The sequence below is a fragment of the Tripterygium wilfordii genome, chromosome 22 (genome assembly GCF_013401445.1).
Source record: "Tripterygium wilfordii isolate XIE 37 chromosome 22, ASM1340144v1, whole genome shotgun sequence".
In the NCBI taxonomy this organism is placed as follows: domain Eukaryota; kingdom Viridiplantae; phylum Streptophyta; class Magnoliopsida; order Celastrales; family Celastraceae; genus Tripterygium; species Tripterygium wilfordii.
In genome coordinates, this window is record NC_052253.1 from 3,022,798 (window position 1) to 3,043,537 (window position 20,740).

Consider the following 20,740-nt stretch of genomic DNA (forward strand, 5'->3'; position numbering starts at 1 on the left):
TGTACCATCCTTGCGCTTCTTTGAGACAAACTCCTCATCTTGTCCGAAACCGAGATAAAGCCACACGTGTTACAGCCGAGTTTCAACGAGACGCGCCTGCGCCTTTCTTGGCCTTTTGTCCACTTTGGTTGGCGCTGACTGGCGTCTCTTGCATTCTCTCTTATTAACCCTCGTTACATTTCTTCTTCTTCTTCTTCTGTAGAGAGAGTCAAATCAATTGCGAAGTGGTATGGAGTTCTTCCGAAAAGCCAAAGCGGTGCGTCTAAGGGGCCACCACGACAAGTACCTATACGCAGACGAAGACGAGGAATCTGTTACCCAAGACCGTAACGGATCCTCCAAGAACGCCAGATGGGCTGTCGAGTTCGCACCCGGATCTGAATCAATCCTCCGCCTCAAGAGCTGTTACGGCAAGTACCTCACTGCCTCCAATCAGCCTTTCTTGCTAGGCATGACTGGTCGTAAAGTCATTCAGTCCCTCCCCAGACGACTTGACTCTTCCCTCGAGTGGGAACCCATCAGGGAAGGCTCTCAGATCAAGCTCAAGACCCGTTACGGTAACTTCTTGAGAGCCAATGGGGGTCTGCCACCATGGCGGAACTCTGTCACCCACGATATTCCCCACAGGACTTCTACCCAGGACTGGATTCTTTGGGATGTTGATGTTGTCGAGATTCTGGTTCAGTCCCCGGGTCACCACCCACCCGCGGTTCCTCCTGTGGCCCATTCGGACTCTCTGGATTTCGAGTCCAGCTCCCCTTCCTCTGTACCGATAAAATCTGGGAATTTCTCAAGACAGGAGGTACTACAATTTTTCATTTCCCCCTTTTTTTATATGGTAATTATTATTTTCTATGATTGAATATCTGCTTTGTTGTGTTTTGGTGATGTGTAGTCGAGTGATTCTTATTCGGGTGGGTCGCCCCCGAAATCTGAAGGGAGGACTATATACTACCATGTGGCAGATGAGAATGGTGAGGTTGATGATGATGTTGTGGAAGGTTACTCATTCATTTTCAAGGGGAATGGAGTTGATGAATTGACTAAGAAATTGATGGAAGAGATGGGCCTTGAGGATATTATTGTGTGTAGTCGTAGTCCCTTGAATGGAAAGCTTTATCCTCTTAGATTGCAGCTTCCTCCCAACAATGCCGATATGCATGTTATCATAGTCCAGTCCTCAGCGAAAGGTATCGCCTTTTGAGCTTGTCAGATATGCAGTTCTTGTTGCAGTTTATTGCATCAGTGGAAATCTAATTAACACATGACAAGTTACTTTTTATGTACACATCAGTAGAGCAATCTCCTTTTTTACTTTTTATGTACACATCAGAGGAAAATAATGCGCTTTAAGCTTTTAACCAACTTTGATTTGAGTTCTAGGTTTTTGATTAGATTTGTCTCATCATTTCTTTTTAAAGAATATTTGGCTAGATGTCTTATGATGTTTTATATGCTTATGTCACTGTTATAACTAGCATATGCTTGGTATATTGCTGTTGCCATAACCCGGTTTCTTGTTGGGGTTTTACTTATGAGACATGGGAATTTGTTAGCATTTTAACAGATTGATGAATTAAGAACTGGTGCCTCCTGCCTCGTTATTCTAGCATCATCAAGTGATCATTTTTCTGAGTCCCCAAACCAGAAAACATCTTTTCTTTGTCTTTTTTGTGATATCTACATCTAGTTGTATATGCATATTGGCTGGTTTGTAGAGGTAAAAGTTGGGTTTCCAATTATATTCTTGAAGCAACCATAGCCTTGGACGGTTGGACTATGTTTGATTTGGTCATAAATTGGATGGAAGCTCTTGTGTTTCAATGTCTCTGTTTTGGGTCTGATTGCTTTTTGAATGAGTGACCGATTGGAAGAGTTTTCATTTGGTGCAAGTTTTCGACCCTAGAAGAATCATTGTGAAAAACAAATAGCGTGTTTTTAGGTTAACTATATGAACCTATCCAGGCTTAAACTTAGATGACACTTTCACCTTGCTTTGTAGTTTGCTCGGGTCTTACTCTGTTTGAATGGTTGCTAAATGAGCGTGGTCTTACTCTATGTGAATGGTGGTTGCTTTGTAGTTATTTGGAATTTCCACAACAGAGGTTTTATTTAGGACATCAATTTGAATGTTTGGAAGAATACTGGAGTAGCCGTCGTAGACACCTTGTTTGTTTTTCAATTGTAGCGAGATATTACAACCTTACTTCAGTTTTTGGTTTTTCCTTTTTCTAATACTGTATTTTGGTTCCCTTTGTATCTTTGGCATTATGTTTAACTTCATTCATGTTGGTCTAACAGCGGCAAGAGATTTTGGAAAGCAAGGGATCCCATTATGATGTATCAAGTGGTCATTTACAGTTTTGGCATCTCTTCAACTACATTTTCTGTACAGTCCAGTTTATACATATTTGCAGACTAGTTGAAAGCTTTAGGGAGTCAATGGTATGGAGAACCTTGTGATTTTACCATGTCGGACTATACTCACTCATTGCATCTCGGTTACTCATGCCCCCATTAATCGTGCTGCCACCTTTTCTTGTTCTTGAAAGATCGTTAATGATGAATATACTTCATGCTTCATTGTTTGATTATGTTGTAAAAATTTTCTGCATCACCTTTTTAGGTTGGCGATTAATATGTATTTTACGTTGCTTGATGGCTGCTTTTGATATCTGCCCTTGTTCAGGGATCCATCATAAAATTATGTATATATCTGATGATTTGTTTCCGTCAAGGCTTGCTGCATTGCAGAAATCTTATCTACAAACGACACTAGGAGGAACTTTTTTATTACTTCATAGTCGAATCGGATACATGTTGCAGAAACTTCAGTATGATTTTTTTTTATATCAAATATGGAATAACACAAGACTAGAGTGCGGTGGCAGAGTCTTATTTTGGTCATATAGGACCTTAGTTTAGGTATTGCAGCATTGTACTGCTTGCTGCTATCATTTCCTATGTTTCTCAATCTTCTTCTGCAGTTCATCTTTCTTGACCCCCGCAACTCGATCAACTTCTTTGCCATCCTTAACCAGTACAACTGCGGGGAGTACACTTGTCTCGAATTGCTGCGCCACAACCTGTTTCATTCATTTAGGTAAACATTTAGAGAGAGAGATTGTAAATCAAAAACCCAAATCAGATCAATGTTGTAGCCGTTAGTTGGAGTATTACAGCCAAGTTGTCGACGTCAATCTTGATAAAATCAGCATCAGTACTGTATTTAGCAGCAAACTCTGTCATCACTGGTTCCATGTATCGGCACGGTCCGCACCATGTCGCAGTGAACTCGATCACCAACTTAATCACCAAAATGAAAATCAGAAACTCCATTAGAAGAAATTAATATATATATGTATGAAGATGATAAAGATTCGAGCAATTGCGATCCTAGTTATCTCAACTGTTGAATTGGACGCACATAATTTCAAGTGAATTCTTGTGTTGCTGAGTTGGGCACACAGTCCTGTGTGATCCCAGCTACTAGGATCCATGTCATTACTGATATATGTATGAGCATCACAAGAACAAGTGTTAGATTTGATTTACCAGCTTATTGTTGACTTTGGAGGCAGCAATGTAAGACTTCCATAGATCCAGAGAATGTACAGGGACAACCATTGTTGATGATGATATCTTTTTGTGGGAGAATCCATTCCCAGTACTCTCAGTTGTCAAGTTAGCTCCCATTCTCTTAACTGTGTTATATACACAAACTTCAATATGGGATTTTTGGGTTGGTTATAGGATCTGATGATGGGAGACGGTTTATATAGGTTGATGATGTTGGGAGTGGGATGTATAAAATTTAGTTTAATAAAATTATATGTCTATGAATATAATAGGGGCCAAGCTAGTGGGTATATGATTCGTTTGATTAGATAATTGATGGAGAACTAGAGATCATATGGACCGTTGAGACTTATTTAGAAGGATGCCCATTAATACAGAGTAACAAACAGAAGACCTTCCATACTTTTTCCGGTTTGCTGCCGACAATGAGTACTTATTTAGATTGTTTTCATATTCTGACATTGACCACTAACGTTATTGTGTATATCCGAAAATTTACAATCAATTTGTTATCGTCGATCGAGGCATATGACAACCCTGCAAGATTAAAAAAAGTGTCGACAGTGAAGCTTGGACACCAGTGTGGTGTCGGCCGGGAAAGCTCTGACGGTCAAGTCAATCAACGGTGGGAAATATTATGGTGAAAGAAGTGAATAGCTTTTAGAGAGAGGGAAAGAGATACCAGGTTTTTGAGACCCTCAATGAGGAGGGGGTCCTCCTTTATTTATAGTTTTCCAACTCAAATTACTAACATGTGCGGACCGTACCGACGAGCTTCGACCCTTGGGCTTTGGTTGGGCCTCCGGCTCAAATGGGACTTACTTTGCATCATGGGTCATGGGTCTTATGTGTATATTCATGCGCTTGCTCCAGTCACAGACCTTTGCATCATTTGGGCTCGAGTTCGCCCATCATAGACTTATCTTCGAACGTATATCTAGTCCTGCTTGACCCAGGCCTTCGTGGGTTTAAGTATTTCGAGCAAATGATTTTTGGCCCATACCGTTATCAAGACTCATATCAGTCTCACATAATCTAGCTGAGTGACTTATAAACAAATTCCATATCCTTTCATATCAACAACTCGTTTTCTGAGACTAAGTACCATTGATGGCCCATGAAGAACACCTTACGGGCCCAATGTTTCATTTATTTGGCTTTACAAATTATAAACCTATATATACAACTTGAGCTCAAAACTTTTGGCAAGATCACACAAGCCGAACCGGAGCTTTACATGTATGGTCTCAAACCGAGCTCGAATTCAAACATCACGCTTGAATCGAGCTCGAACTTGAGCCTTAATGGAGCTCTAGCCGAACTAGAATACCTGAGAATTTTACTCAGCTCAGCTCTAGTATAGCCCTAGTATTATCTAAGTATCAAAGGTTTACATCGCCCACATGATCTAAAGTTCTTCGTGCAAAAGAATGACATTACTTTTATGCATAAATTAAATATTAATGGATCCACATGTTATAATTTGAGGAAATTAAGAGGGATGAGAAGTATAAGAAGGAGGTGAGAGGTTTTGGGTTCAATCCACTTGAAGTATTGTCCACAATGTGGGCTCAAAGCCCGTGTGTCTTTAATCTTTTATCCTTCTAAAAATTACCACGAGTATTTAGAGATGGACCCAAACTTATAAACCACATGATTGATGCTTACCAAACCGATGTGGGACATTTTTAACTCTTATTTTCTCCCGCATTCTCCCGCACTTATGAGCTCGATTATGCGATGTCCAACAAGTGGAATATTAGGGATGTCATTAGAATCGAGTCCATGCTATGATATGATGTTATAATTTGAAGGATGAGAAGAATTAGGTGAGAAGTATAAGAAAGAAGTGAAAGAGTTTGTAAGCCCAATCCACTTGAGGTATCATCCACACTTTGAGCGCTTCCAAAAGGCGTCTCAAGTGTTTGGAGATGGGTCCAAACTTATAAATTACATGGTTGGTACTCGCTAAACCGACGTTGGATATTTTAAATCTTAAACCACGTCCACTCAACATTGGATTGCCATGCTTTCTCTCTTGATCTTATGTTTATGTACGGCAATATTCTTACAGCACACAAGAAGGTTATTCTTGCTATGCATTTGGATCATGCACGCAATTCCAAAGCTAAATATGCTCTACCTCTATTTTTTATGAATCTATCTATCTATATATGGTGTAATGAATTGGGTTCCATTAATAGAGCGGAAAGAAAACAGTGATGAAAAGGAAGGGCGTGGAGAAAAAGAAGAAAAGTGGAAGCGGCTTTCCTGAGACAAAATTTAAGAAAGAATTTTAAATTTTGGTACTAAAATAATTCTGTCTTTCACTTTTCATGCTCAACTAATATTTCTAAAATGTCAAACAAAGTATTTTAAATTGTGGTACAATGATTCTGAGTTCTGACTTTAGTTTATCCTTTTTTGTGGACGGTGTGAGTTCAACCTAGGATGTAAAAAATACTCCTTATCTACATGACTCCCCTCAAATGAGATGGATACGTCTCTTTAGTTAACAGGTCTTGGATTGATATGAGAATTTTTATGGGTAAAATAATGGGTATGGAGACGGCCGGGTTTGTCAAAATCCAACACGTCTCGTACCTGTATATGTTACTATTTATATATATTTATAATAGTTAAAACTATCACATTGAAAGATGTGGCAAATTCTTTACACTTTATAAGGATAAGCCCTCCCTCATACACTAACAAGGCCTTTTCCGTCGCAAAGCAATTTCATCGTTGATCTAAGACATGACATCAGCATGATGTCACCTTCATCATCTCCACGTTTGCACCCCTCTCAAATCTCATGTCTTCAGCCACAAATTCATCTTCACATGGGCCCATCTGCATGATCAACTCGTTCATGTTCATGTTTATCGCACTTCAAAATCTTGAATCTCCACCAGCCTAATATCCAGCTCCACGCGGGCCGCACTTCACCAGAATCACGCAAAAGCCACCCACCTGCATCTCATCCAAATCAAGGTCCACCCATATATGGTCCACAAGCAAGTCACCTCACCCAGCCTCATTTCACACGACAGCGGCAAATCACAAGTCATGGAAGATCTCATCTCCACCCATATATGGTCCAGCTCCATTAATTCGGGTCCATCTCTCTGTCAAGTTGATGCACCATGTGGCTCTCTTATTCTCGATAAATAGAGAGCTTAGGAGTCCGACCAGCTTACAAGTGGGCAAGAGCGGAACCAGGAATTCACGTTAGGGGGAACTGTTAAAAGTTAGTGGGGGTCTGGGGGCAGCGCCCCCAGAATTTTTTTTTAGGCTATTTACATTACATCTATTTAATTGATAGTACAAGTTACTGAAATTAGTTGATTAGACATTTAGGCTTATTGTTAGTTGAGAGTCTTGAGATGAACTTACGAAGCAATACGGTTACACACTTGCACCAACGAAGGAGAGTAGGTACGGAGTGTGTTTTTTTTAGGTGGCTAAGTGTATATTTAGGTATGAACTGTATATAATTGTATTTTTATTTATTTATGTATAATTATATTAGTATATATCTATATGTATATGTATGTATGCATGCATGTATCCATATATATGTGTATATATGTGCATGTATATATGTGTATATATATGTAAGTATATATATATAATTACCAAACATTTGAGGGGACTACAACCTAGTGTAGTCCCCCCCTAAATCCGCCCTTGCAAGTGGGTCACGTGCCAACTCAAGCAATTGGTGTTGATGTTATCTTGATTATGCCTTCTAATAGTTACATGTTGGTTTAATTAGTGTGGTGTTGTATTATGGTTATATTTATCTCTTTATTGGGTAATTATCTTATCATAATTAACAATTTATTTCAATTAGTGGAAGGCTAGAAGGTGCAGTCCAGTTATTGCGCATCACTAAAAATGTTGTGTGATAAAAAATGTTTCGCGCATCCAAACACTTTTTTGTCCATGGTGCATTCAAGTCAAACGCACCCATATATAATGCTGCTTGTTTTGGCTTGTGTATGGGCAGATAAGATGCGAGTGGGGTTGAAATGAATCGCATGTGTATTATTGTTATATTTATCTCTTTATTGGGTAATTATCTTATCATAATTAGCAATTTATTTCAATTAGTGGAAGGCTAGAAGGTGGAGTCCAGTTATTGTGCATCACTAAAAATGTTGTGTGATAAAAAATGTTTCACGCATCCAAACACTTTTTTGTCCAAACATGGTGTATTCAAGTCAAACGCACCCATATATAATGCTGCTCGTTTTGGCTTGTGTATGGGCAGATAAGATGCGAGTGGGGTTGAAATGAATCGCATGTGCATAATTTGTTGCGGGTAAGCTGCGAGTGAGGGGAAGGCAAGAGAAGGCAATAATATAAAAGATTTTTGTGGGCTTCTGACCTAATGGGGGATTTTGAGGTATTTAGAAAGGTTAAGTAGAACACTATGCAGTATCAGAGACGATCCCCATATTATTGTTTTGATAAAGACTTGGTGGAGTCCAAGCATGATTAAAAGGGCTGAAGACTTGTTGGATTTCGAGCAAATAAGGCCCTTTTATGGGAATACGGTAATATGTGAATTATATGATATCCTTGTCATGATCACACATACACAACAATGAATATACTTTTTGTGAATAAAGATTTTCAAAAAAAATGTAATATGGACTATCAATAAAGTTAGAACTAAAATTGGCACCATTTCATTTCATAATTGGTGCTGGCAATACCAACTTCTGTGTATGACGTGGTGTGGAAGAACCATTAAATAATTATTATTGAATAATGCAACAATAATGTTATTACTATGGACTATTAGTACAATCAGAACTATAATTGACATTAAAAATTGACCCATTATCCTTGGTACCTACCATAGCACAATTGATAATATTATTAAAATTATCATATATGTATGCAAAAATCATCAATTCATTTTTTTTTTTAAATTTTTTTTCAACGTACGCATGGATGAGTAGGATTTGGATTAGAACATGCATTAAAAATTCATACGATCTAGTCATGAAAGATTTTCTTGTCGGTTTAATTAATTTCTAAATTTGTATACCTTCCTTTGTTTATTTTTGAATATAAATATCTCTTTTAATCGAAAATATCCTCCTTTTTCTTTTATAGATTCTTGGAACTAAACTGTTTTGGTTGGCTTCAAACAAACTAAACTGATGGCTATAGGGATTTAATGATTACACTGTCCACTAACGCCATGGGCACCTCATCTTTTCATCCTCCAACTTGAGACCCACTAAGACAACAACTTGGACATCAATTAATACAAAAAAACCTTGTATTCGCATGATCAGCACTTTATGTGGTCAAGAAGACTCCAATGAGTTCATCATCTTCACAGCACCAATTAATTTCCAAGTTTGATAAAAAAAAAAAAAAAAAAAAACACCTTTTCTTAGAGAGTATATTCATTCCGCTTTTGTTTTATAGAAAACGTCTCCAAATTACACTCTCATTATGAAATGTGCAATACACAAACCATAATTAATATGAGGAAAATATTGGGCATGGAGGCAGCACAATACATTTTAAAAGGAGATCGAACGGACATTATTGTTCGAATCACAACAAGTCAACGTACGCGTGCAAATACTCAATTATTGTGTCTATGTAGAAAGTGTGAAAGGTTTTTCTTTTAAATTTTTTTTATGGCACATTTTTAGTACTTCTTGCGATATCCTCAAGAAAAAGGATGGATTTGGGGATAGGCCTTGAAAATTAGTTAATGATTACTTGAGTTGGGGGCAGCTAGGATGGATTTGGGGATAATACTGGAAAAGACTTTTTAATATGTCTCACATTGTTGGCTTGGGTAAACTGCAACGTTGTGATTTATAAGTAAAATTCAACTCTCTCCAACAACAAAAAATTTTTTTTTGGCCTAAGTATTATTGAGTGTGACGATCCAAGAAAAACAAAATTGTCCAGGCCTGATATATCGTGGAATCCGAATAACTCAAAGTGGAATCATGATGTCGGTTCATTCATGATTTGAAGTTTGTTCAACTAATTAAGGAAAGGTTTGGTGGATTTGAAGTGGTGGAATTATGTGGAAGCCATTTATTTATTTATTAGTGGTGTAAGGTGGTGCCATTTGTGCGAGATAGAATTATGTTCGTGCGGTTCCACTTTCGGGTTGAAGATCAATGGGTCCATTTTGTAGTCCGTTTCACATTGCCAAATACACTACTGCGGTCCTAACGCATCATGACTTGGTCAGTTGTTGGATGTGTGGTGAGTAGGGGCGTTTCTGAGGACGGGCAACATGAGCGGTCGCCCAGAGCCCTCGAGTCCTCAAAACTTCATATTTTTAAAAAACTATTAACCTTATAATAGACCCAAATTCATTTAAGTAACATATAATATTTAACCTTTTCTTTTAAAGAAGACTCCACTTTTAGAGTTCTTTCAGGACCCTTTTGACTACTTTGTAAAAAAGTTAAAAAAAAAATATATATGTGACCTACATAATCAGTAGCCAAGATAGATAATTAAGTAAGTATTATGTTGATTAAGAGAGTCAATTTCAATATTTTATGATTTATCTGATAATCAATTATATTCGTGCGCCATGTGGCTTTTTCTTAATGCAAATAATGAGATGATGCCAATGATTAGACCATGAAATATCATAAAAAGGTAAAAATATATATAAAAAAAAAAGTCTTAAACAACGACAGAGCGATGTTTCACCAAAAACAGGGCAACTTATTTCTAATTATTTATTCATAAATAGTCATCTTGATTCCTTTGACATGGAACTAGGTTAAATTGACTGTCACACACTATCACTATGTGGTCCTACACTTAAAAAATACATTTAAAAAGGAAAGAAGAAAAGGATGGATACCAACCTACACTAAATATCGAGAACAATGAGTAATTCAGATGGTATTTATGTGTGTGATATTTATCGAGGTCTCGAGTTCGAACTTCTCCTCTCCTATATTTATGTAAAATAAAATAAAAACCTACATTAAATATTTATTATTATAATATTAGTTTTAAAGTCAAATTTAAGGGGAAAAAAAACCAAGAAAGCTTTGAAGCCAACTGCAATAAAAAAAACCCTAAACCCTTATCAATATATTTTGTTAGCTAGTCACATCCATAAAACATATCTCCCAATACATTTTGTTGTCCCTAAAAAAAAATACTATTGCAATTGCTTATGATTTATGGACCGCTAGCACCGCTGTGGAGCCCTGCCATGTGTTTTGCACCGCGGTTCCCAACCAATGCTTCTCCAACGACCTTAGTTGACATAACTAAAAAAATACAAAATGGTTGTTTAATTGAATCACATTTTAGTTGACTTGTGGCAATTAACATGACATCACCTACACATGCATCCTCTCGCTACTCATACCATTATAAATACATAGGCAGAGCAAATTATAAGCTCAACACAATTAAGGTGAATACCAAGAATGGAGATTGTTGGGCAAAGCAAGAAGCAAGTAAGCTCATTATGCAGCCCACAATTCTTTCAGGCGAAAGAAAGAAGAGAACCAGCACCAGATTTGACTACTCAGAAGAAGCCAGGAGGATGGAAAGCCATGCCTTACATTTTAGGTACAAATCCTCTCTCTCTCTCTCTCTCTCTCTGATCTTCTCCCTTTTTTCTTAACATGTAACTCACCCAGTTGTCCACCGGATAATTGAGTGGTAAATCTCGGACCACATATAAGACCTGGATCAAGATCCGCTGCAAGATGGGTTGAGCAAGAGCACATCTTACAAATTGCGATATGAATCACTCTCACATATATATATATATAATATATATATATATATATTATATATATATTGGATTTTTGGAACGAGGATTGATAGATTATATATATGATATATGTACGTGATGCAGGAAATGAGAGCTGCGAAAGACTGGCCAGTTTTGGTATGTTAGCAAACTTCATGGTGTACTTTCTGAAAGTGTATCACATGGATCTAGCCACCGCGGCAAATGTCCTCAACATCTGGAATGGCGTTACGAATTTTGCACCTTTGATTGGAGCTTTCATTTCTGATGCTTTTCTCGGAAAATTCAAGACCATCGCTATTGCATCCTTCGCTGCACTTCTTGTACGTCCTCCTATTCCTCCTATTTCAGATGCTTATGCTTCTTCTTTTTTTTTTTCTCCAAGGGAACCCATGGATTACCAAAAAAGTACTGTAGCTCGGTTGGTTGAGTGACAAGGTAGGTGTGTAACTCTACTAAAAGTCGACGTCACGAGTTCTACTCTCACCAGGTGCTCTCTTAGCGATATATTCTCACTGGGGTTCCCCGGATATATAAAAGAAGAACCCATGAATTTGGTGCTCTACAATTGCATAGCCTGAAACTGAAACCCACAACTATTACGTACTTTTTGATATGCACTAAATAAACTCAGTGATATATCGTGACAAAACTTGTGTTATATTTGATGTGAAGTGAACTAAAATCATATGTATGTAAGCTATATCAAATGTTGGGATGAACGCATACGATTTCATATGGATCATGTGGGGTATGTGGGATTCACGATTTCACATGGATCATATGCGTCTATTTCAATATTTGGAATAACTATGACAAAATTTTAGAATCTGTAACATTTTCGATAATAAAACTGCAATATTTTTAGGGGTGCAACTTATAAAGTTTTCTAAGGGATGACTTCCTATCGATAAAGCTTCACTTAATTACATTTATAAGCTATGCCTATGACCCTAACTCTAAACCCTAATTTCGGTAGATTTGAGTTTCTTGGAATTATGAGAAGATGTGAAACACCAATGATAACAGGCCCAGCTAGCTAAAAAGCTTAAGCTAAATCATTACTACTACTTAAGCTATGTATTTAACACAACTGATCTTCAAATTTAATATTAATTAAATTTTTTTGGTCGATATAGGGACAAATAACGATGACGTTGACTGCATGGGAATCGCATCTGCATCCTCCATCATGCAACCCACAACAGCAATTACTTGGGCAATGCAAAAGCCCAAACAAACTCAATATGGGTATCTTGTTATTGGGCCTGGGCTTACTCTCTATCGGATCCGGAGGAATCAGGCCTTGTAGCATCCCATTCGGGGTTGATCAATTCGATCCAACAACTGAACAAGGCGTAAGAGGGATTGCCAGTTTTTATAACTGGTACTATGCATCCTTAGTTGTGATTCAACTCATAATTTTAACACTGGTGGTGTACATCCAGAGCAACGTCAGTTGGGTTCTAGGCTTTGGGATACCTACCATTCTAATGTCCTGCTCCATTGTCATTTTCTTTGCTGGGAAAAGAATTTACGTCCACCAGAAGCCTGAGGGAAGTATCTTTTCCAGTATTGGGCAAGTGCTTGTTGCTGCTTGTCGTAAGCGCCGGATTAGAATTCCGGTAGATGGAGAGGCGGGTCGGACCTTTTTCGATCCTCCATTGAAGGAAACTATATTGTTCAAGCTCCCTCTTACCAATCAGTTCAGGTATAGAATGCATTATTATTCTACTTTCGCTTATTAATTTTGATACGGAAATGATAAAGATACCAACTGTTGGGATACCTATCATTACTCATTTCGATTTCATTTGCTTAGGTTCTTGTGCAAGGCTGCTATAATAGAGGAAAACGACCTGAATCCGGATGGTTCCTGTGCAAATCCATGGAGGCTATGCAGCATTCAACAAGTGGAAGAAGTGAAATGCCTAGTGAAGATAATCCCAATATGGTCGACAGGTCTTATTGGTCTCATCTCAATAGCACAACAAACTACATTTACCATATCACAAGCCTTGATGATGGACAGACACCTCGGACCCAATTTTGAAGTCCCAGCAGGAACAATTATTGTGATATCAATGCTCACAATCGGGCTATGGATCCCATTCTACGACAGAATCATCGTTCCGTTCCTTAGAAAACGCACCAAACAAGGTGGAATCACACTTCTGCAGAGGATGGGAATTGGGTTGATATTCTCAGTTGTATCAATGGTGGTTGCAGGATTGATTGAGAGGGCGCGAAGAGATTCCGCGAATTCTCACCCGCAGCCTCTTGGGATTTCACCAATGTCAGTCTTTTGGTTGTCTCCGCCACTTATCCTTCTGGGCTTCTGCGAGGCGTTCTATGTCATTGGACAACTTGAATTTTACAATACAGAGTTCCCAGAGCACATGAGAAGCATTGGCAACTCCGTTTTTTTCTGCTCTGCTGCTGGTGCAAGCTACCTTAGCAGCTTCATGATCTCGATCGTGCATCGAACCACGGGAACAAGTACTAAACCCAACTGGCTAGCAAATGATCTAAATCAAGGCAGATTAGACTATTTCTACTTCCTTTTGGCCGGGATCGGGTTCTTGAATGTCATTTATTACTTGGTTTGCGCTCGCCGATATCGTTACAAAGCTGTTGTACCATTGAAAGATGAAGCCAAGGATGATGGTCGTGGTGAGCTGAGCTCATTCGCAGTATAAAGTTGATAGGGAAGCATAAGCATCACGCTGCTTTAATGCCAGTTATAGTAGGGTATGCAATATCCATGTTTTTTCTTTTAACTTCTTGTACTTATTAAATAAGAAGAAATACACCTAAAAGGGTATGCAACGCCAATATCCATGTTTTTTCTTTTAACTTCTTGTACTTTCTTCTTTTTTTTTTTTTTTTTTTTTTTTTTTTTTTTTTTTTTAAAGGCGTTGTAATTTGTAAACCAAGTTATTGTACATCCCAAACTTGAAAAATGTATAAAAAGAATTACCATGACTAAATGTTGATTGTATATAGACCCAAAAGTCTAAGCACAATCAATGAAATGTCTATCGAAACCTTTATCAACCTTGTAGGATCACATTATTTAGACTATGAAACTTGAACACTGGAGTGGTGTCGGTCAAGGAAGCTCCGATGATCAAGTCAGTTATCGATTGGATAATTTATAGTGAGAGAAATGATGCCCAATGCAAAAAATATATACTCTTGTAAAGTCAGATGGTAGTCATGTGTGTGAGTGTTGAAACTCGAGGGAGAGGATAGGGAGGAGGGAGGTTAGAGTTTTTTTTTGACTGATTTTGGACTAATTTTGGGTTGGGCTACTGGACTAATTGATAGTTTTTGCAGATCAAATGTCAACAGTGAAGAAGAAGAACCATAGAAAGAAACGCTTATAGCTTTTAGACTTCATTCAAAAGCTATAATAAAAATGAGTATTTGAACTGACATATAAACCGGCCCAATTACTATTAAAGAAACATATGTGGGCTCCAAAAACAGAGGCCCAATCAATGATATTGTTGATTCCGGTCCAGAGAACACAAACATTAAACATCATCTGCTCATGTTGAGATCAGCCCAAGGCCCATTCTTCAAGTTGAAGATGAAACCTAGGGCTCAAATAAAAGACGGAGATATCGAAGCTGACCCGAAACGGAGGCGCCATGGAAGATCGGACTCTGCTTAACACTCTTGGATTAAATGTGCTTAACACTATTGGATTAAATGTAAAAAAAATATTTTTTAAAAAAATTGTAGTGTCCTAAGCTGGTCTGCTGCCCAAAACCCCAACTTTGATTGCTTTGCACAAGGGTCGACACTGTTGGTATCTCATGTATTTATGTAGGTAAGGAGATATGTCGACCGTACCCTTGGGTTTTGACTAGGTTCAAGAACTGTTGAAGGAGCTTCTTAGCAACATGGGTTTTGAGAAGTAGATGGGCCTCTATGGATCTACTGGAGTTGACTCTCATGGACCTTCTTGTAAATCGCCTTGGCTCTCATGTGCCTTTTGAACATGGCTCCATACTCTTATGGGTCTTGTTGAGTCGAGCTTTAGACTCTTATGGGTCAAGTTGCCAATTTGCTTGGGTCTATCGAACTCGAACGAGGTTCTGGTGGATCTAGTAGTATCGACTTGATTTTGGACTGTGGGCCTATTCGACTTAGACTCTCATTGTAACTCTAGTGAGTCGTGTAGACAAAATTTATGTATGGACGATTTTTTTACCAGACACTAATAAAGTATTAAATTTAGATTACCACCTAGTTTAAGTGGCAAAGAGTCACACTGGAGGATAAAATTCCAGGATCATTCCAGATCAACGTGAAGGGAAAAGTATATTTTGGCATTTTGCACGTAAGTTCCAGAACAACACAGCAATTGAAAGAGAATTTATCAAAGAACAACAACAAAACAAAAAAGAGTAAAGTCTTTATTTTGTCAGGTACGCGATTAAACAAAGAGATATATACGATTGCAAACATGTGTTTTTTCCTTTTTTAGAAGAAAAACATGTGCCTTTTTAAAGAACAAAATAATTATTTTTTACATAATTGAATGACGAAAAAATGTCACACTTGTAAGTTTGGGACGTTTGTCAAAATTTACCACATAAAATTTTTTTATATGCGATATAGATGTTACGCAACCAATTTTCAATGTCTTTTTTATTTAAGAACGAAACAGATACTTTCTCATAATTTTTTGATATGCGATATAGATGTTACGTAACCAATTTTCAATGACTTTTTTACTTAAAGAATGAAACAGATACTTTCTCGTAATTGAACGATGAATGAAAAGACATATGTGTGCCATTTTCTTTGTAATTAATATCAAGTAAGTTTGTCAAAAAAACACTTGATAGCCAAGGAAAGAGTATCTTTGCTGCATGCTAATTGTAAGGGCAAATGCAATGGGATTTAGGTTGCTGTGCCAACATTTTTGTTGGCCCGGTCCCACCTCTATTACACAAAAAGTCAAGTCAAACACGTATTCTAATACAGCCACATCAGCAAAACACAAATTTCTATACACTTTTTCTTCCCACACACTTTATCTTTCCACCCAACCCAACAACATTTCATTCCTCCATATTATCCACAACAAAACTACACCAAAACATCAAATATCAATACATCCACATCAGCAAAACACTTATCCCAATACAACCACATAAGCAAAACACATTTTACAATACAGCCACATCAGCAAAAGACAACATCTTTGTTGGCCCAATACCACTTCACCGTTGCATTTGCCCTAATCAACATTACAGAAAAGCAAAGAATAACCCCCCAAATGAGGTAATAATAAGTAATAACGAGTGCCCCGCTTCATTGAATGCGTGGTACGCTTTCCAGTGGAATTGTTCGTTACTTGGCCGGGGCCATCTGCTTTTCTCTAATATCTTTCTTCGCCGCTCCTAAACCGCCAACTGTTCGACGAAATGCCTGAACCATGTTCTCCATCAACGTCGACCCGTCTCTGCTCTTCGTTTCCCCTTTTTGCTTCCGGTGTTTGAGTTCTCACTCTTTTCCTTCTACTGTCTTCATCGTTAATGCGAGAAAAAGAGCAAGAAAGCAAGAAAATTCTTCAAGTCTTGTTACTTTCAAGACGAGTTGTGGTTCTGGTGCTCTGTTTGGGTTTTCTGCGGAGGATTTTGGTTCGGGAAGGTGCGAGAACGGGTCTGGGTGGGATAGCGAGGAGGAAGACTGGGTTTTAGAGGCGGAGATTTTGGAGTTTATGAAGAATTCTGAACGTCCGGACAAGTTTCCGAGCAAGAAAGAGCTGGTGAATGCTGGGAGGATTGATCTTGTTGAGGGTATATTGAGGCAAGGAGGGTGGCTTTCTATGGGCTGGGATTCGGACAACGATGGTGGGGAGAAACATGTTCAAGAAAGTTACTATACAGGATGGGATGATGGGTTTCTTCAAGAAAGAGTCTTGGAGGGCAATGAAGAGAGGGTTTCTTCTTTCACTGTTGATTCTTCTTCTTCAAGTGCTTCCTCGTCTGGTATATCACTGTAAGGTTTCTAGTTTTAATTCTTGTGATAGCTTTTAATCATCTTCAATATTAGAAAGTTTGATGGATATAGTGGTGCGCGTTATGCTAAGAAAGTCCCATCGGGGTTCAAGAAAATTGGGGGAAAAAGTGGGTAATCTCTGGAGAATGTGCTTAGAATTTAGATTACTCATGCCTGGTGAAGATGTGCTACGAATTTAACTTTTTAACTGTATGAATTTCTATCGATACACATTCCGATGTTTCAATTAAATAATTTATTTCCCTGGCTTTTTATCTGAATTTTCCTTATAATTTGGCAAGTCATTTTTTTTTTATGTTTAAGTGGAGTAGGAACAGAATTTGTCAACGTTATTCTTTCTTTTATAGATAACTCATAGGATCATAAATTTTCCATTTCTATTCTGTGCATTATTAGGCAACTAAATGAATTGGTTATCATCTTGGAAGTTTCTTTGACTGGAATGTTTGTGTGCTTTACTGCTCTCAGAGAAACAGCAGCTGAAAATGATTTTGGGATAGAGGGTATACTGAGTCGGTTGGAGAAAGAAAGGAATTTGGAATTTGGATTTAGTAAGCTAGAGGAAGGAAGCAGTGCTCACACCCAACATAATTATGGGGAAGATGTTCAGATTCACAAAACCTCAATGAAAGGTAAGTTGGTTTTTTAAATTGTAAAATATTGCATATACCTTTCTAATATCCATATTGTAAATGAGAATTCGGAGATTTTAGTTTTTTTTATGTCCCATTCCCATATTGAACATGGGAGTCCTGCATTGTTTATTGTTCCTGAACCAAATTTCTTTCACCCTTTGGATGCATCTAGAACAGTAGAAATGTTTCCTTTCCTTCGGAAATAACATGAGATTGAGTTTTTTCTTGTGCACAGCATTTTGTTATTCTGACTTGTCTCATTTATCAAATTGAAAAGGACAGTTGCTGGCCTTGACAGAAGCACTAGACTTGAATCTCTAAGCCTTGGCGAAAACTTAACTAATGTCACAGGGAAGATGCTTGGTCAGAGTCCATCACTCTCAAACTTTGATGGTTTTGGAGACTCACTAAAGCCAGAAATGGGGAAAAGTTGCGAAACTCAGACTGCAGGATTTTCAGATATGGATTGTAAAGGTATTCTTTAAAAGATTTTGTGATGCTTCTTTTGTTTAGACTATACTAACCTTTATGTAATATTGCAATTCACAGCCAATGATATTGGTTTTAGTAAAACTAAAATGGGAGTATGTTTCAGGGGATGATATACTTGAAGTAAAATCTTGTGTTAGTGAACCTGTTAGTATGGAGAATAATCCTTATACTGAAGTTATAACTAAAAGCCAAGTACAAAATCACCTTCAGCACATGGAGTCAGAGCTTTCCAGTGTACTTAATTCGTTCAGGTTAAATTCAGATGAAAAAAGCATATTGCAGAAGGTATGAATCTATATTGAATGTGCATTACTGCTTCGAAACTTAATATATTCTACGGATTTTAGGTAATAGGATAATTGTGACCAATGGTGGCTGTCCATTTACTTCATGGCATAGCATAACGCTTCCTTTTCCCCTTCCTAGATACGGAATTGACTATCTTCATCTGATGTCATTTGTCAGAGATGTATTCTAGGGAGCATGCTGCATTAAACTTACAGGTCTGCGCTGAAATGGTGTTGATGAGTAATTATCGGCTGATGCTCTATGCATGAACTGGCATATTATCTTTAAAAGATATCTAATTATATCATTCTTGAACCTTACATGGACTAGTATGTGGAAAGTGATTATTGAATGTCTCTTTTATTGTGTTTTCTTTTGTACTTCAAATACTAATCTGTCAAAGCATGCTGCATCTAAACTTTGCATTCACTTATGAGAAATATGAGGGTTGGTGATAGAGGACCAAAAAAGTTCTAATTATCACTTATTGAAGTTCTCCATGAATGGGGTCATATACAATTTGGCTCATCTTGTTGTTTAATCTATTGATTTCTTTTTCTGCCAATGGTTTATCTTACTGAGCTGTTGCATCCTCTAATCACCTTTTGAACAAATTTCTAATCCTTTTCTCCTTTCTGACTAGGATCTTAAGAACTCTGATGATCTTCTGAAGCTTTCTGATGCATGGGAGTTCCAGGAAAATGAGATCATGAATGCTAGGGACAGGTTGCGGTCATTACGAGCAAAGATAGCAGTATTACAAGGAAAATATGCACTTGCGATAATGTAAATAAGTTGCATCCTAAATTGCATGCTTCCCATTCTTTTGTTTTTCTTTAGTTGGTTGGCAAAAATATCTCGCTCTTACTCTTCTTTTAACAGTGATGCACGAAAGATTGTGGAAGAAAAACAGAGAAGGATAGATGATGCTCATAGGGCTTTACGGCTTCTTCGCAGTGCTTGCATTGTGTGGCCTAATTCAGCCTCAGAGGTGCTCTTAGCTGGATCATTTGATGGCTGGACTTCTCAGGTGTGATCCCCATCCAAATTTTGATATTGATAATGCTTTAATATGTTTTTATTTTTTCCTATTGTAAAGTTTCCAATAAGTAAATGAATGCGTGTTCTAACTATGTGCTTCTTGAGCTATCATCATCATCCACTCAAATTGTAAGGTACTAGCCAAAACTTAGGATTAAAGTTCATAATCCATGATAGTAGTTTGTTCCGGCCCTTTGGCTGAATATCGCATCCCTCCTGATAAAGGTGAAACATTTTAGACGGCGAAACCTAACCAGCTTCTTCTAGGTGGTTGCTGCGCCTTTGGTGTTTACTGCTGTTGTTGCCCTTTTAACCGTGGATGATGAAATTGAAACTTCAATTTTACATGCTTCTATATATGCCTTGTCCGATGTCATTTGTAATTGTAATTTCATTTGATAGAGGAAGATGGAGAAGTCGAGTACGGGCATATTCTCTGTGTCTCTGAAGTTGTATCCAGGCAAATATGAGGTATATGTGTCTGTTTGTAAACTTGGTTTTGATATTACTTATTCTTGAATGATAAAATGCACTAATACTTGCAATTATATAACGCAGATCAAGTTCATTGTTGATGGTGAATGGAGGGTAGATCCCCTACGCCCTATCGTTAACAACAATGGATATGAGAATAATACACTCATCATTCATTAAGGATGACTAAAAATAAACCCTAGCGGACATGGTAGTATTCTTCATCAACCATATATAACTTACCTTTTTCTCATGATTCTTTGACCAGAGGTTGGTATGTGTAACAATCTTGATGTTTTTCAGATAATTCTTTTCTTTTCTTTTTTTTGGGGGGGGGGGGGGGGGGGGGGGTTGTTGTGTTGATGTAAAGATTTCCTGTATATTTTTGTTGCAACCAAGAAACCAT

At 37.8% G+C, this 20,740-nt stretch overlaps 4 protein-coding genes across 5 annotated transcripts; 3 read left to right on the top strand and 1 right to left on the bottom strand.

Annotated features, from left to right (window-relative positions):
- Positions 1–170: 170 nt before the first annotated feature.
- LOC119991690 lies at positions 171–2,663 on the top strand. The gene is made up of 3 exons (XM_038838090.1): positions 171–802; positions 896–1,190; positions 2,302–2,663. Exons 1-3 carry the CDS (start codon positions 230–232, stop codon positions 2,337–2,339), a joined length of 906 nt encoding a protein of 301 aa, XP_038694018.1. The 5' UTR covers positions 171–229; the 3' UTR covers positions 2,340–2,663.
- A 112-nt stretch (positions 2,664–2,775) lies between these two features.
- On the bottom strand, positions 2,776–3,756 carry LOC119991691 (thioredoxin H7-like). Its single transcript, XM_038838091.1, has 3 exons — positions 3,556–3,756; positions 3,181–3,306; positions 2,776–3,086 (listed from the first exon to the last, which is right to left on the bottom strand). The coding sequence occupies exons 1-3, from the start codon at positions 3,694–3,696 to the stop codon at positions 2,955–2,957; spliced, it is 399 nt and encodes a 132-aa protein (XP_038694019.1). The 5' UTR covers positions 3,697–3,756; the 3' UTR covers positions 2,776–2,954.
- Positions 3,757–10,993: 7,237 nt separating this feature from the next.
- On the top strand, positions 10,994–14,218 carry LOC119990913 (protein NRT1/ PTR FAMILY 2.13-like). Its single transcript, XM_038837053.1, has 4 exons — positions 10,994–11,175; positions 11,468–11,685; positions 12,502–13,073; positions 13,185–14,218. The coding sequence occupies exons 1-4, from the start codon at positions 11,031–11,033 to the stop codon at positions 14,059–14,061; spliced, it is 1,812 nt and encodes a 603-aa protein (XP_038692981.1). The 5' UTR covers positions 10,994–11,030; the 3' UTR covers positions 14,062–14,218.
- Positions 14,219–16,626: 2,408 nt separating this feature from the next.
- On the top strand, positions 16,627–20,654 carry LOC119990465 (protein PTST homolog 2, chloroplastic). 2 transcript variants are annotated; one of them, XM_038836387.1, is made up of 8 exons: positions 16,627–17,383; positions 17,873–18,036; positions 18,322–18,513; positions 18,635–18,816; positions 19,463–19,605; positions 19,702–19,849; positions 20,263–20,331; positions 20,419–20,654. In XM_038836387.1, the coding sequence occupies exons 1-8, from the start codon at positions 16,818–16,820 to the stop codon at positions 20,512–20,514; spliced, it is 1,560 nt and encodes a 519-aa protein (XP_038692315.1). In that variant the 5' UTR covers positions 16,627–16,817; the 3' UTR covers positions 20,515–20,654. The 2 variants fall into 2 exon arrangements, with proteins under 2 accessions (XP_038692315.1, XP_038692316.1); XM_038836388.1 differs by having other exon boundaries at positions 18,391–18,513.
- The last annotated feature ends 86 nt before the right edge of the window (positions 20,655–20,740 follow it).

What these genes read in the sequence shown, in the direction of transcription:
- LOC119990465 (XM_038836387.1), top strand. Translation starts at nt 16,818, where the DNA reads ATGTTCTCCATCAACGTCGACCCGTCTCTGCTCTTCGTTTCCCCTTTT. An exon ending in TCACAAAACCTCAATGAAAG is followed by an intron (nt 18,037 to 18,321) that starts GTAAGTTGGTTT and finishes TGAAAAGGACAG; the next exon opens with TTGCTGGCCTTGACAGAAGC. An exon ending in AAAAAAGCATATTGCAGAAG is followed by an intron (nt 18,817 to 19,462) that starts GTATGAATCTAT and finishes CTTTCTGACTAG; the next exon opens with GATCTTAAGAACTCTGATGA.
- LOC119991690 (XM_038838090.1), top strand. Translation starts at nt 230, where the DNA reads ATGGAGTTCTTCCGAAAAGCCAAAGCGGTGCGTCTAAGGGGCCACCAC. An exon ending in GGAATTTCTCAAGACAGGAG is followed by an intron (nt 803 to 895) that starts GTACTACAATTT and finishes GGTGATGTGTAG; the next exon opens with TCGAGTGATTCTTATTCGGG. An exon ending in AGTCCAGTCCTCAGCGAAAG is followed by an intron (nt 1,191 to 2,301) that starts GTATCGCCTTTT and finishes TTGGTCTAACAG; the next exon opens with CGGCAAGAGATTTTGGAAAG.
- LOC119990913 (XM_038837053.1), top strand. Translation starts at nt 11,031, where the DNA reads ATGGAGATTGTTGGGCAAAGCAAGAAGCAAGTAAGCTCATTATGCAGC. An exon ending in CATCCTTCGCTGCACTTCTT is followed by an intron (nt 11,686 to 12,501) that starts GTACGTCCTCCT and finishes TGGTCGATATAG; the next exon opens with GGACAAATAACGATGACGTT. An exon ending in CCTCTTACCAATCAGTTCAG is followed by an intron (nt 13,074 to 13,184) that starts GTATAGAATGCA and finishes TCATTTGCTTAG; the next exon opens with GTTCTTGTGCAAGGCTGCTA.
- LOC119991691 (XM_038838091.1), bottom strand. Translation starts at nt 3,696, where the DNA reads ATGGGAGCTAACTTGACAACTGAGAGTACTGGGAATGGATTCTCCCAC. An exon ending in CCAAAGTCAACAATAAGCTG is followed by an intron (nt 3,307 to 3,555) that starts GTAAATCAAATC and finishes TTGGTGATTAAG; the next exon opens with TTGGTGATCGAGTTCACTGC. An exon ending in TTGACGTCGACAACTTGGCT is followed by an intron (nt 3,087 to 3,180) that starts GTAATACTCCAA and finishes TGAATGAAACAG; the next exon opens with GTTGTGGCGCAGCAATTCGA.